Source organism: Gadus chalcogrammus, chromosome 18, assembly GCF_026213295.1.
Source record: "Gadus chalcogrammus isolate NIFS_2021 chromosome 18, NIFS_Gcha_1.0, whole genome shotgun sequence".
Taxonomy (NCBI): domain Eukaryota; kingdom Metazoa; phylum Chordata; class Actinopteri; order Gadiformes; family Gadidae; genus Gadus; species Gadus chalcogrammus.
The window spans coordinates 7,827,856-7,840,355 of NC_079429.1; the positions used below are offsets into that span (position 1 = coordinate 7,827,856).

The following is a 12,500-nucleotide window of genomic DNA, read 5'->3' on the forward strand; positions in this document are numbered from 1 at the left end:
GGGGGGGCTGGGGTGTGAGGGGCAGGAAAACGGAATTCTGTTGCATAATTGCACGGATGGCGATACCATCTGCTCCTCAGCAAGTTGTCCTTACACGTTACCAAGGTTGAATGTCCCCGGAACACTGTGTGTGTGTGTGTGTGTGTGTGTGTGTGTGTGTGTGTGTGTGTGTGTGTGTGTGTGTGTGTGTGTGTGTGTGTGTGTGTGTGTGTGTGTGTGTGTGTGTGTGTGTCTGTTCATCTGTGTATCTCTGTGTGTTTGTGTCTGTGGGTGTGTGCCCGTTAGTTTGCATGTCTGTGTTTGCACCTGTGTGTGTGTTTGTGTGCACCTGTGTGTGTGTTTGTGTGCACCTGTGTGTGTGTGTGTGTGTGTGTGTGTGTGTGTGTGTGTGTGTGTGTGTGTGTGTGTGTGTGTGTGTGTGTGTGGTGTGTGTGTGTGTGTGTGTGTGTGTGTGTGTGTGCGTGCGCGCGCGCGCGTGTGTGTGTGTGGTTCAGGTAGAGGAACAGGCTGAGCCCTAGACGTGCAGAGTGCCAGAGTGACACCGAGGGTCAGACAGGACCCGCTACACAATCCCTCATCTCCAATTAGTAAAGGCTGGGCTGGAGAACGACACCTCTGTTTGCAGGACATTGGTGGCAACACACACACACACACACACACACACACACACACACACACACACACACACACACACACACACACAGTCATCCACACAAACCTAGTATTGGCTGTTTGACATAAAGGGGTTTGAACTTCGCCCAAAATGTTCCGATTTTCCAACCCGGCGGTGGAGAAGCAAAGCCGAGCACGGAAGGCTGGAAGAGCTTCTGACCGGTGGTCCGGCTAAGCAGCCATCGCTCAGGATTTACCATGTTGTCGCGGGACAAGCCGAGGATTGATTTGATAGGGATTTGCTCTCGGCTGGCTGACCGCAGCAAGAGCTCAACTGGCGGCGCCCACTCACCCACACACACACACACAGACACACACGCACACAAGCAGACACACACACACACACATGCGAACAGACACTCGCACAGAGGCAAACGTACAAACTGACACGCAAACACAAAGATGATCCCATGCTATTACTGCAAGTAAACATCCGCTCACAAACACATACACGCACACGCACAAACACACACACACACACACACACACACAAACACACACACACACACACACACACACACACACACACACACACACACACACACACCGACATGGCCACACATACACAACACTAATTATCCATTATCATTATCCAATATATGATAGAAAGTATTCTTAAACATTATATTTCTTATCTTATAAAAATGTCGACGGCCGAGGTGTTTCATTGGAGACGGCTGTGTGTTTGTGGTATAATCAACAACGTAAAGGCGGAATGAGGGGAGAGGGGGGGGGGGGGGGGTATGACATCGGTGAGGGTACAGGAGTCACACAGGGACAGCTGAAATCACAGGACGTCCAGACATGGCAAGCTGCTATTACGCCCTTCATTACGCTCCGTCATTTATCGGTGTCACCTCCTCCGCTGGGCTGTGTCATCAACACCCCATTAGCCAAACGCTTCTCCTGATCCACCACAGCACCACTAGTTCCTGTAGAGCCCCCCTCAGAGCATCCAGTTATTGGAGTTTTGCGTCCCCCCCCCGCTGAATGTCACGTCTGCCATTGGCCGGGCCAAGCAATTGATTTCCAAATATGGTCGTGGCCCCACGTTGTTTAAAGATCAAATACATTCTGATTAAATGACGAATTGACCCCCTTGCTCTCTTCGCTACTTGCCCCGATCCGGTTGGGAAGTTAATCTGAAACATATTCTCCTCTGAGAAAAGCCTCCCATGCGGATTTCTGTTCATCTTTTAACATCGTTAATCAGTCTATTTCGGATGTAAAAAAGACGTTTTGATTGCTCCGTAGATTGCTAGGTCTTCCTTGGAACCAGCTGTTATTTCTTTACGCAGCATTCTGCGGCGCTTCCTTGCTGGGTTTGAACTGAAAACCACGCCGCCGAAAACGCTGATTAGTCCTATCGTCTTTATTTATTCATTCAAAAGGCTCTCCGCCCGCTGGGAGCCGGAACCATCTCACAGAGAGGCAGCGGGGGGACACTCACCAGCGGGATGGTCTCATGAGGCTGCTCGCTGTACGCATGCATGTTGCCATGACAGAGAGTCTCTGGCCCCGCCCCGCCCCGCCCAGGGTGTGGGGTGTGGCGTACCCTGGTGCTGGAGTTGGTCCAGGTCCATGAACTTGCTGGGTTTGGGGTTGAAGCCCAGGGCGGCCTCCTTCTCGGCCTGGCGGCGGCGCTGCTGCTCCTGCATGCGGGCCCTGCGGGCCACCTCCTCCTGCAGCTCGTCCAGCTCGCTGCGGCCAGGGCCTGCACACACACACACAGACACGCACACACACACGCACAAACACACACGCACAGGTGCACGCGCATACACACACACACACACACACACACACACACAGGTGCACATACACACACACACACACACACACACACAGACACAGACACGCAGGTGCACATACACACACACAGGTGCACACGCACACACACACACACACACACACACACACACACACACAGACACACAGGTGCACATACACACACACACACACACAGGTGCACACGCACATACACACACGCACACACACACAAATGTACAAATGCACACGCACACACACGTACACACACACGCACACATGTACACATACACACGCGCACACACACACATACACCCACACACACACACACACACATACACATACACACACACGCACACATATACACATACACACACACATACACACACAAACATGTGCACACACAAAAAGGTGCAAACACACTCACACACACGCACACAGACACAGAAACAGACACAGTATTATTTGAATGCTCCGTTTGCTCCGTTTTGACGAGAGGTTTTATGTGCACACTGCTCTTGCTAGGATCTCTGTTTTTCCTGTGGTTGACCATGACTCAGAGTTATTTTTGAACTTGTTTGAGTTCAAATATATCAATAGCTATGCACTCTTATCAAAGTCACCATTGTTGAACAGTTGAAAACTTCTGCAATTCAACTCATCAGTAAACGGTGTGGTGATTCATACAAAATCAATATAAATGCTATGTGTATACAGTATATATACATTGTACAGTTTGCAGCTTAAAGCACAGGAGACATTACTCAAATACAAATACTACACCAAAGATTGCCCAGGGAGGGGAAGATTACGTACAAAGCAATTCAAAGATGTCTGGATTTGAATATTTCGCATGGACTCTAATGCTTTAGATCTGTACTGTAGTCTCCATGTTTCGTTCCAGTCCTTTTACACATATAAACACACAAGAAACATGCAATCTGAATACTCTCCCCATGGTTTACTGTAGTCACAAAAGATTCTACTTCATACCAAAGAGACAAGCAATGTGAGTGAGCACACACACACACACACACACACACACACACACACACACACACACACACACACACACACACACACACACACACACACACACACACACACACACACACACACACACACACACACACACACACACCTGCGTTGGTGGCAGTGTTCCAGTTGGGTACTTCCTGCAGGATGGCGGCACTGCTTTTGGACTTGGGCACAGAACGCCATGACGGTCCTGACATCAGTACTCTCTTCTGCTGCCCGGAGTCCCTGGACACGTCCGGACACACACAACAAACAAAGTGTTACTCATGTACCTCTGATCCACACTGCGTGTGCGTGTGTGACACTGTGTGTGTGTGTGTGTGTGTGTGTGTGTGTGTGTGTGCGTGTGCGTGCGTGTGTGATGGAGTGTGCATGTGTGTGTGTGTGTGTATCTGTGTGTCTGTTGGTGTGATGGAGTGTGTGTGTGCGCGTGTGTGCACATGTACTATTTTTGAGTGTCATTTCCGTGTGTCTATGTGCGTGTGTGTGTGTCTGTGCGTGTGCGTGTGCGTGCGCGTGTGTGTGTGTGCGTGTGCGTGCGAGTGCGTGCGTGTGCGTGTGTGCGTGCGCTGTACATACCTGTCGGGGCTGCTGCTGTTCCGCTCACTGCTCTCGTAGCCGCTCTCCATCCTCTGGATCAGCCGCGGCTGGTGCTCCACCCCTCTGAGGGGAGCGGGCGCTGTGGGCCCCTGGGGGCCTGGGGCTCTACTACCGCCTAGAACACTGGACAATCCTGGCAGGCCATGACTCACCCTGGCTTCTCCCATGTCCCTCCCTCCTCCGCCACCGGCCGCCGCCGCCGCCGCCAACTCGTGCCCCAGCAGCAGGCCTGGCTGTGGGGGGAGGGGAGGCCCGGCAGAGAGGGCGGGGTCAGAGAAAGCTGGGCCGGGGATGGTGCTGTAGCCCAGAGGGACGCCGCCTCTCTGGCGGGTGAAGATGCTGTCGATGTTCAGGGCCTCTCGCCTCGGCCTCCACGCGGGCCTGTAGCGCCCCCCGGAGGAACTGCAAGGCAAAGGGGGTCCGGGGGGGAACAGAGAGTGAGACGCCGTGGAGGTAGTTGTTGAGAAGAAAGCCACGCCGGAGAATCACGCCGCACGCCCGTAGACCCGGAGCTCGCCGTCGTGTCGGGACGGGCGCCGGTTTTCAGAATATCCTCGTCATGATTGTCCAAAATAGACTTCAGACCCAGACAAAGCGAGCGAGGCGACACAGCGCCGCTACCTTCACGACGCCATATGCTTTGTTCCGTTGAATACAATATGATTCTATTTCTGTGTTGCGGGTCGCACTCCGTGGGCTGCGGGCCTCACGCAGCTCCGGGAGATACTGAAACGTCGGAAGCTGTGGACCAAAGCCAGCCCCTGAACCAGAATACTGCGCTATAATGTTAATGTAAGCATACCGCTTTAACAAGTGAACTCACTTTAACCACCTTTTATATATTCACACCGACCAGCTATCTTAAAATTGGCATCGGCAATGGGAAAGTTTGAGTCAAAAAAATGCTTCCAAAGACAATGTTCTTGCTTAAAACAACAGGATTTATGCGGTCAGCACGAGAAAAAAAAACCACGCAAAAGCCTGACACACGCCTCACTATAAAACCACACACAGCAGCGCGATAAACTCCCCGGGCCCACCTGGACTTGCTCTCGCTGCTCGTGCTCTCATCCTCCCAGTGAGGGCCGCCGGCCCCTCCCTCACAGCCCCCGACCCCCGACGAAGAGGAGGAGGAGAGCGGGCGCGAGGAGGAGGAGGAGGAGGTGAGGGGCCGCCGGGAGGAGAGGAGGAACACCGCCGTCTCCTTGTACTCCTGCGAGGGAGGAGATGGCGGGCGAGCCGGACCTTCCACTGCAGACTCTGGAGGAGGGGGAGAGAGAGAGAGGGAGAGAGGGAGAGAGAGAGAGAGAGAGCGAGAGAGAGAGAGAGAGAGGGTTGAGAGAGAGAGAGAGAGGGTTGAGAGAGAGAGAGAGAGGGTTGAGAGAGAGAGAGAGAGAGAGAGAGAGAGAGAGAGAGAGAGAGAGAGAGAGAGAGAGAGAGAGAGAGAGAGAGAGAGGGTTGAGAGAGAGAGGGAGGGAGAGAGAGAGAGAGAGAGAGAGAGAGAGAGAGAGAGAGAGAGAGGGTTGAAGAGATAAGAGAGGGAGATTAGAGAGAGATAGGAGAGAGAGAGAGAGAGAGAGAGAGAGAGAGAGAGAGAGAGAGAGAGAGAGAACAGAGTCAATTAAATATGCCCCCAAGTGTGAGCTTTTGCCCAGGTAAATGATACTGGTTGCTTTGCCTCGCAAGCTAAAACAATCCATTCCGGGGCAAAACAATTGCGCTAGAACTGTGTTCGGCTTGAAAAAACATTGTTTTAGAATTGATTGTTTTTGTTGTTACTAAGTTATGGATCGGATTCAGGGAAATGCTTGTCTAAGCTAGATAAGAGATACCACCGAGGGAAAACTGCATACGAGCCAACCAAATCCAGAACGGTAGAATAAAATAAAGCTGAATTCCCCCTTTTTCTGTACTTTGCTCTGCGGATGACGTTGGCTCCTGTGAGGAGAACATTGTGGTTTGAACGGCGGAGTCGGGGGTGGGGGGAGTGGGGGATTCAAACTTTGGTCCATGATTCATGCAGTGCAGTAAGTTACTGCGTAGCGACACAGCAGCGCACTGTGCTACGTAAGTGCTCTGCTAATTACAGCATTGTGTATACTGACAACACCCTGCTAGTCTTAGTTATGCTCAGAAAGAAGCACCAGCGTAATTATTGCAAAACGATTATGCTGTTATAAAAGGGATTGCTCCATCACTCAATCGCTCCATCGTAGTTCAGCGTCGACACACTCTTGTCCCAACTGTCACCAGAGTTGTACTAAACGCTCTGGTGTTTTGAAGGGGGGATTGCTGCTCGATTGTGGGATTTCCTTCACAAGAGCACATGGTTCAGAGCGTAAGAGGCTCACGTTAATTTGGGGAAAGGATTTGGGGCAAAGAAATTACAGACACAAATTGGGGATTGGCCCTCTGGCAGCTGGGGGACACAGGCTCAGCTGATTCATTCTAAACCAACAAATAGGTGTGCAACGTCCAACTCTAGGGAGCTGAGGAACACTGACCCCTGCTGGCGACGTGCGGGGAGAAGAGCTCCGGCACAATGACCTGTCCTTCACGTTCTACGAGTGAGAGAAAGGCAGCAGTCTCTGGGGTCAGGTGGATGTCCTGTGTTACCCGAAGTGTTGCCTGATTATGTTACTCTCTCTTGTTATGCAGCACTAGGTCACCCGGCTGTGACATTGGAGCGGAATCAATGGAAGTCCTTCAGGTGTGGATGGGACTCGTGTTCAAGAGGATACATCTTTTGAGGAAGTGTATTCTTTTTAGGGTGGAACCTCTCAAACGTTCTAATGGAGATAGCCAGTGTTGTCCTGTAGAATGATGGGACATCCCATATCGTCGCTTCATGATCGATGGGTTACCTTTGTTCTAGTCCCTCACTTTCAAAATGTTGCGGTAACACTCATGGCCACATTTTGCTTTTAACAAAAGTTACACAGCAAGTGTTAAAAATGCCCGTCCGAGTTATCAACAATCAAATACGACGAGACCTGGTCAAAGGAGTGGCCCGAGGGCGTATGAACAGAAGAAGGAAGAGTTCTACTTCCTCTGACAGCCGAACCTCGACTGTCACATAGGGGGGAGTCCGGGGTAACGACCTACGAGGCTCACCTGCGGTGTCACTGCTCAGAGGGGACGCTCCACTCTCGTGGCCACACACCACGGTGGCCTGTGATTCGCTGGAGAGGTGGCTGCCTGTGGATTGGTGGAGGGGCCGTGTCCTGGACACCCGGTGGCTGGAGCTGTCCGTGGACGAGTCGGTCCGTGTGTCGCTGGAGATGGACGGTTCACGACCTGGTGGGGGGGGGGGACATCCAATCCAGACAGTGTAAAGGACTACATGAAGTTCTGCATTGAGACCCAGAATACTAATATGCAAAAGAAAAGTGTCAAAACAAACAAGAGAAAGTGCGACGAGATGGTTATAAATAGCAAAGTACAGAGGTAGTCAGAAGACGGAAATAAAGGCACAAAAAGAGTCTCTCTCTGTTTAAGAAATTAAAATACTCAAGAGGGGGAGTAAAAGAGAGAGAGAGAGAGAGAGAGAGAGAGAGAGAGAGAGAGAGAGAGTAATGATACAGAGACAGAGGGAGAGACACAGAGAGACAGGGAGACAGAGAGACAGAAAGCGAGTGAGAGAGAGAGAGAGAGAGAGAGAGAGAGAGAGAGAGAGAGAGAGAGAGAGAGAGAGAGAGAGAGAGAGAGAGAGAGAACATGGAGGAGGTGACAAGTCAAGGTTGACGCGTCACTGGGGCAGGGAGACCTCCGCGCTCCGGGCTCCTATGACGAGCAGATGTTAACACACAGGAGGACAAAAGCTCCGGCCTTGGATCAGACCCACGCCGTCGGATTAGCGGCGAGGTGCTAATGAAAAGCAGCTGAAGGTCGGGAGGATCACCTGCACGCCGCAACACCAACCGTACGCACACCCCCACAACAATCACAGCGCATCTCTCGCGTCAGATCCCTTCCTGCGAGCGCGCCGGATTGGGTTTCGTTTATTGCTTTTTAACGCCACCACCAAACCCCCACGTGCTACCCCCCTCTCCCCCCCCTGCGTACCAGAGTCCTCGCTGTCGTAGCCGGCCCTGCTGCAGTGCTGGAGGTCCAGCTGGGGGTTGGAGCCACAGGCAGCGCCGCCGCCGCAGCCGTCCTGCGATACCACCGGCGTCCCTCGGGGGTCAGCGTAGAGCAGCAGCAGGGGTTGGTAGTGGCCCTTGATGCAGCGAGACACCACGTCCTTCCACTTAGGGCCAATCTGAACCAGAGAGGAGAGGAGAGAAGAGGAGAGAGGTGAGGAGAGAGGAGAGAGGAGAGAGGAGAGGAGAGGAGAGAGGTGAGGAGAGGAGAGGAGAGAGGTGAGGAGAGGAGAGGAGAGAGGAGAGAGGAGAGAGGAGAGGAGAGAGAGGAGGGGAGAGGAGAGAGGAGAGAGGTGAGGAGAGGAGAGGAGAGAGGAGAGGAGAGGAGAGAGGAGAGAGGTGAGGAGAGGATAGGAGAGAGGAGAGAAGAGGAGAGAGGAGAAGAGGCGAGAGAGAGAGAGAGAGAACGGTGACGGAGCCGGTAGCGAGAGGGGGAGCGAGGAGCAGCAGCAGTAGGGAGAGCGTGCACACGCACATGCGTCGCTAACGGTACGGACGCTTCCTCTGCATGCGCCGGTTAGATCCTCGCTCGTCACCAGTGCGGAACATCACACACACACACACTGCAGTATATTCCGTAAAAAAAAAAACACAAGGTCGCTCCGTTGCCGGTGGGGTGACCTATTTCGCGGTCCCCACGTAACCGCCCCGGCGGTCTGACAGCGCTGCGGGACAGAAGGCTCCGGAGCGGCGTGCGGTCGGAACCAGAGCGGGTCCGTGTGGCTCAAACAAACACACACACACAAACACACAAAAACACACACACACAAACACACCACCACCACTGACTCCAATGCCTTTCCTTGCACTGCATAACGGATGACCCCCAGCACACACACACATAAACACACACACACACACACACACAGAAAGTAACCACCCCCCCCCCCTCCCCCTCCTCCCCCCTTTGCCACTGCAGACGAATCAGCAGAAAATCCAACAACGGCAGTGTGGCGCCACTGACCTCTTTGACGTGCGCGTCGTCGAAGTACATCCACTTGCGTATCTTCGTCTGGAAGAAGAAGGTGGAGTAGTGCTTGCCGTAGTAGCACACCATGCCGACCAGGTAGAGCTCTGCCTGCCGAGCCCTCTCCTCCGTCACACGGTAGAACAGCTAGAGAGAGGGAGGGAGGGAGGGAGGGAGGGAGGGAGGGGAGAGAGAGAGGGAGCGAGAGAGGGAGCGAGAGAGGGAGAGGGAGATGGGGAGAGGGAGGGGAGAGAGCGACGGTGAGGGAGGGAGGGGAGAGAGAGAGAGGGAGAGGGAGGGGGGGAGAGAGAGAGAGAGAGGTTTAGGGAGTTGGAGATAGGGAGGGGAGAGAGCGACAGTGAGGAAGGGAGGGGAGAGAGAGAGAGAGGGAGAGAGAGGGAGAGGGCGAGAGCGAGGGAGAGAGAAGGAGAGGGAGAGATGGAGAGGAGAGAGAGTTAGGGAGGGAGAGAGAGCGACAGTGAAGGAGGGAGAGGGAAGGGGGGAGGGCGAGGGAGAGAGAAAGAGAGAGGGAGAGTCAGAGTCGGATAGAGGGGAGAGAGAGAGAGAATGCGTATGAGAGAAGAGGAAGGCGGGGGGAGCAGAGACCACAAAGGAGTGTGCGCAAGCAGGTAGGGGGCAGTGAGAGAGGGGGGTAAAGAGACAGAGATAGAGGGGAAAAGGGAGAGAGGGGGAGAGAGGGGGAGAGAGAGAGAGAGAGAGAGAGAGAGAGAGAGAGAGAGAGAGAGAGAGAGAGCCAGGACAGAGAGGACAGAGTCAGAGTGAGAAAAAACAAGAACACAAGAAAATACATAAGGGATTTGTGGCCGGGGAAAAGAAAGGAAAAACCAAAAGCAGACCCAACGTGGAAGAGGGGTTAAGGGGGGAGAGAGGGGAGCAGAGAGGGAGCCGAGAGCCGCGGCGGTTATCTAACAGTGACAGAGACAGTCCAGTGGCGGAGGAGCTGCACACAATGCAGATAGATTATCCCCTCTGCGTTATCAACGGCCTCACCTTCAGACCACAACGGCCGGCTTAGGAGCGGGGGAACGGGGTGACAGTACATCACCTGCACCGTCATGACAAAAAGGGGGAAAGGTGTAGACCGAGGGCGGGGGGGGGGGGGGGGGGATATAATCCCTAAACAACAACAACAACAACAACAGTGCTCGCATGGATCCGATTTCTGAGAACGGCATGTGGGAATTGCGCCGCCGCTGGCAAGCCCTGAGCCGCGGCGTGCGGGGGGGAGAGGGAGTGAGTCATAGAGGGGGGGCGCGCGAACGCCGTGCGTGAGGTGTGATTTCTGGCGTGTGCGAGAGAAGGCCGCCCGTGGGTCTCGTCCAATGACAAACGACGCTCGCCGCATCATGGCTGTTATTTATGTGTGATGTGTTCGTTTCAGGGTTACTGCGGATGTAGGCGCCTGTGTGTGTGTGTGTGTGTGTGTGTGTGTGGGTGTGTAGGGGCATGTGTGTGACTATATGTATACACGTGGTCTGGTGTCTACACATGTGCATGCCTTTATGGCTCTCTGGCAGGCCTGGTGTGTATGTGTGGGTGTGGTTGTGTGGTTGTGTGTGTGTGTGTGGTTGTGTGTGTGTGTGTGTGTGTGTGTGTGTGTGTGTGTGTGTGTGTGTGTGTGTGTGTGTGTGTGTGTGTGTGTGTGTGTGTGTCTATACATTGGCAGGGGGTCTGTACTTAGCTGATTAGTTGCTTATGTTCTCAGAGAGAGGCAGTTTGTTTGTGTGTGTGTGTGTGTGTGTGTGTGTGTGTGTGTGTGTGTGTGTGTGTGTGTGTGTGTGTGTGTGTGTGTGTGTGTGTGTGTGTGTGTGTGTGTTTGTGCATCTGCATGTGTGCGTGTGTGTGTGTTTGTGTAGATACGCATGTGCATGTGTGTTGGTATGTATACATGGATCTCAGCGGGCGGGTGTTAGTGCTAGTGTGTTCGTAGGAATGTGCTTGTGTGTGTGTGTGTGTGTGTGTGTGTGTGTGTGTGTGTGTGTGTGTGTGTGTGTGTGTGTGTGTGTGTGTGTGTTATTGTGTATGTGTGCATGTGTGTGTGTGTGTGTGTGTGTGTGTGCTTGTGTGCCTGCGTATGTGTGTGTAAGTGTGTCGATATGCATGTGCACGTGTGTGCATGTGTGTTGATATGTGCACATGGATCTCCGCGGGCTGGTGTGTATGTAGCAATGTGCTTGTGTGTTTGTGTATGGATCTGCGTGTTTGTGTGTGTGTGCGTGCGTGCGTGCATGTGTGTCCTTCTGCGTGCATGTGTGTGCGTGTTTTTGTGTGTGCGTGTATGGATCTGCGTGTGTGTTTTGTGTGTGCGTGTGTGTGTGTCTGTCTGCGTTCGCATGTGCGTGTGTGTTTGTGGGTGTACGTGGCTATAGATCTGTGTGTGTGTGTGTGTCTATGGATCTGTGTGTGTGTGTGTGTGTGTGTGTGTGTGTGTGTGTGTGTGTGTGTGTGTGTGTGTGTGTGTGTGTGTGTGTGTGTGTGTGTGTGTGTGTGTGTGTGTGTGCGTGCTCCTCCTACGTCGCCCAGGCGCAGGCAGGTCCCCAGGCTGTGGATGACGTCCTCGGCCAGGTCCGAGTGGTCCGAGTCCCACACCAGCCCGATGCTCACGATCTCCGGGGAGTTCATCAGCACCCGCCGGATACGCAGCACCTCGCCACAGTTACTCTGGAGGCCCGGGAGAGAGGGATAGAGGGAGGGAGGGGGAGGACCGTCATCTAGTGGCCATCTTGGTTCCATCTCGGTTCAAAAGCAAGACGGATCCAAGATGGCCGTCAGGTGAATGAGTGCCTCAAGTGGCCGAAACTAAGTTAAAAAACAACAAAGCTAAACAAAAGCCTGTTGTTTAACTGTTTATTCTGTTTATGTGTTTGTTGGGAAAAAATATATCGTTCATTCACTGAAACACAAAACATATCCGACATGTAAATCACTCAATCACACAATTCTCTGATGAACATGAGGGTCGATGCTTCCCATCTATGGTCTCTGTCTTCAGTGTTATACTCAGTAGCCTTAGTATGATCGTTTTAGAAGTGTAGTGTATTTAGTACCGTAATAATATATACTTTTTTTAAATATGATTTCTCTTTTCAAAGAAAATAATTATAGTATCAGCATACAATTCAAGAGAATAACTTTTTCCCTTTTTTTGCCCTCAAAACAGTCCCGAAACAGTTAATATAACTCGGATGAATATAAATTATAATAAAACAATTGAAAAAAACTGCATAATAATGAATGCTTAAACCTGCACTATGGTACTCTTTTACTGCTGCGATTTACTGCATAAAAAAAAT

General features: G+C 52.5%; 1 protein-coding gene across 1 annotated transcript in view; it reads right to left on the minus strand.

Moving 5' to 3' along the window:
- Positions 1–12,500, minus strand: part of LOC130371794 (inactive ubiquitin carboxyl-terminal hydrolase 54-like) — a 32,119-nt gene that overhangs the window by 8,593 nt on the left and 11,026 nt on the right. Inside the window, exons 6-13 of the mRNA XM_056577657.1 lie at positions 11,722–11,868; positions 9,184–9,333; positions 8,143–8,338; positions 7,192–7,374; positions 5,118–5,337; positions 4,057–4,479; positions 3,581–3,702; positions 2,228–2,386 (exon numbers count right to left, since the gene is read on the minus strand). Coding sequence (XP_056433632.1) covers positions 2,228–2,386; positions 3,581–3,702; positions 4,057–4,479; positions 5,118–5,337; positions 7,192–7,374; positions 8,143–8,338; positions 9,184–9,333; positions 11,722–11,868 — 1,600 coding nt within the window. The remainder of the gene's footprint in view (positions 1–2,227; positions 2,387–3,580; positions 3,703–4,056; positions 4,480–5,117; positions 5,338–7,191; positions 7,375–8,142; positions 8,339–9,183; positions 9,334–11,721; positions 11,869–12,500) is intronic.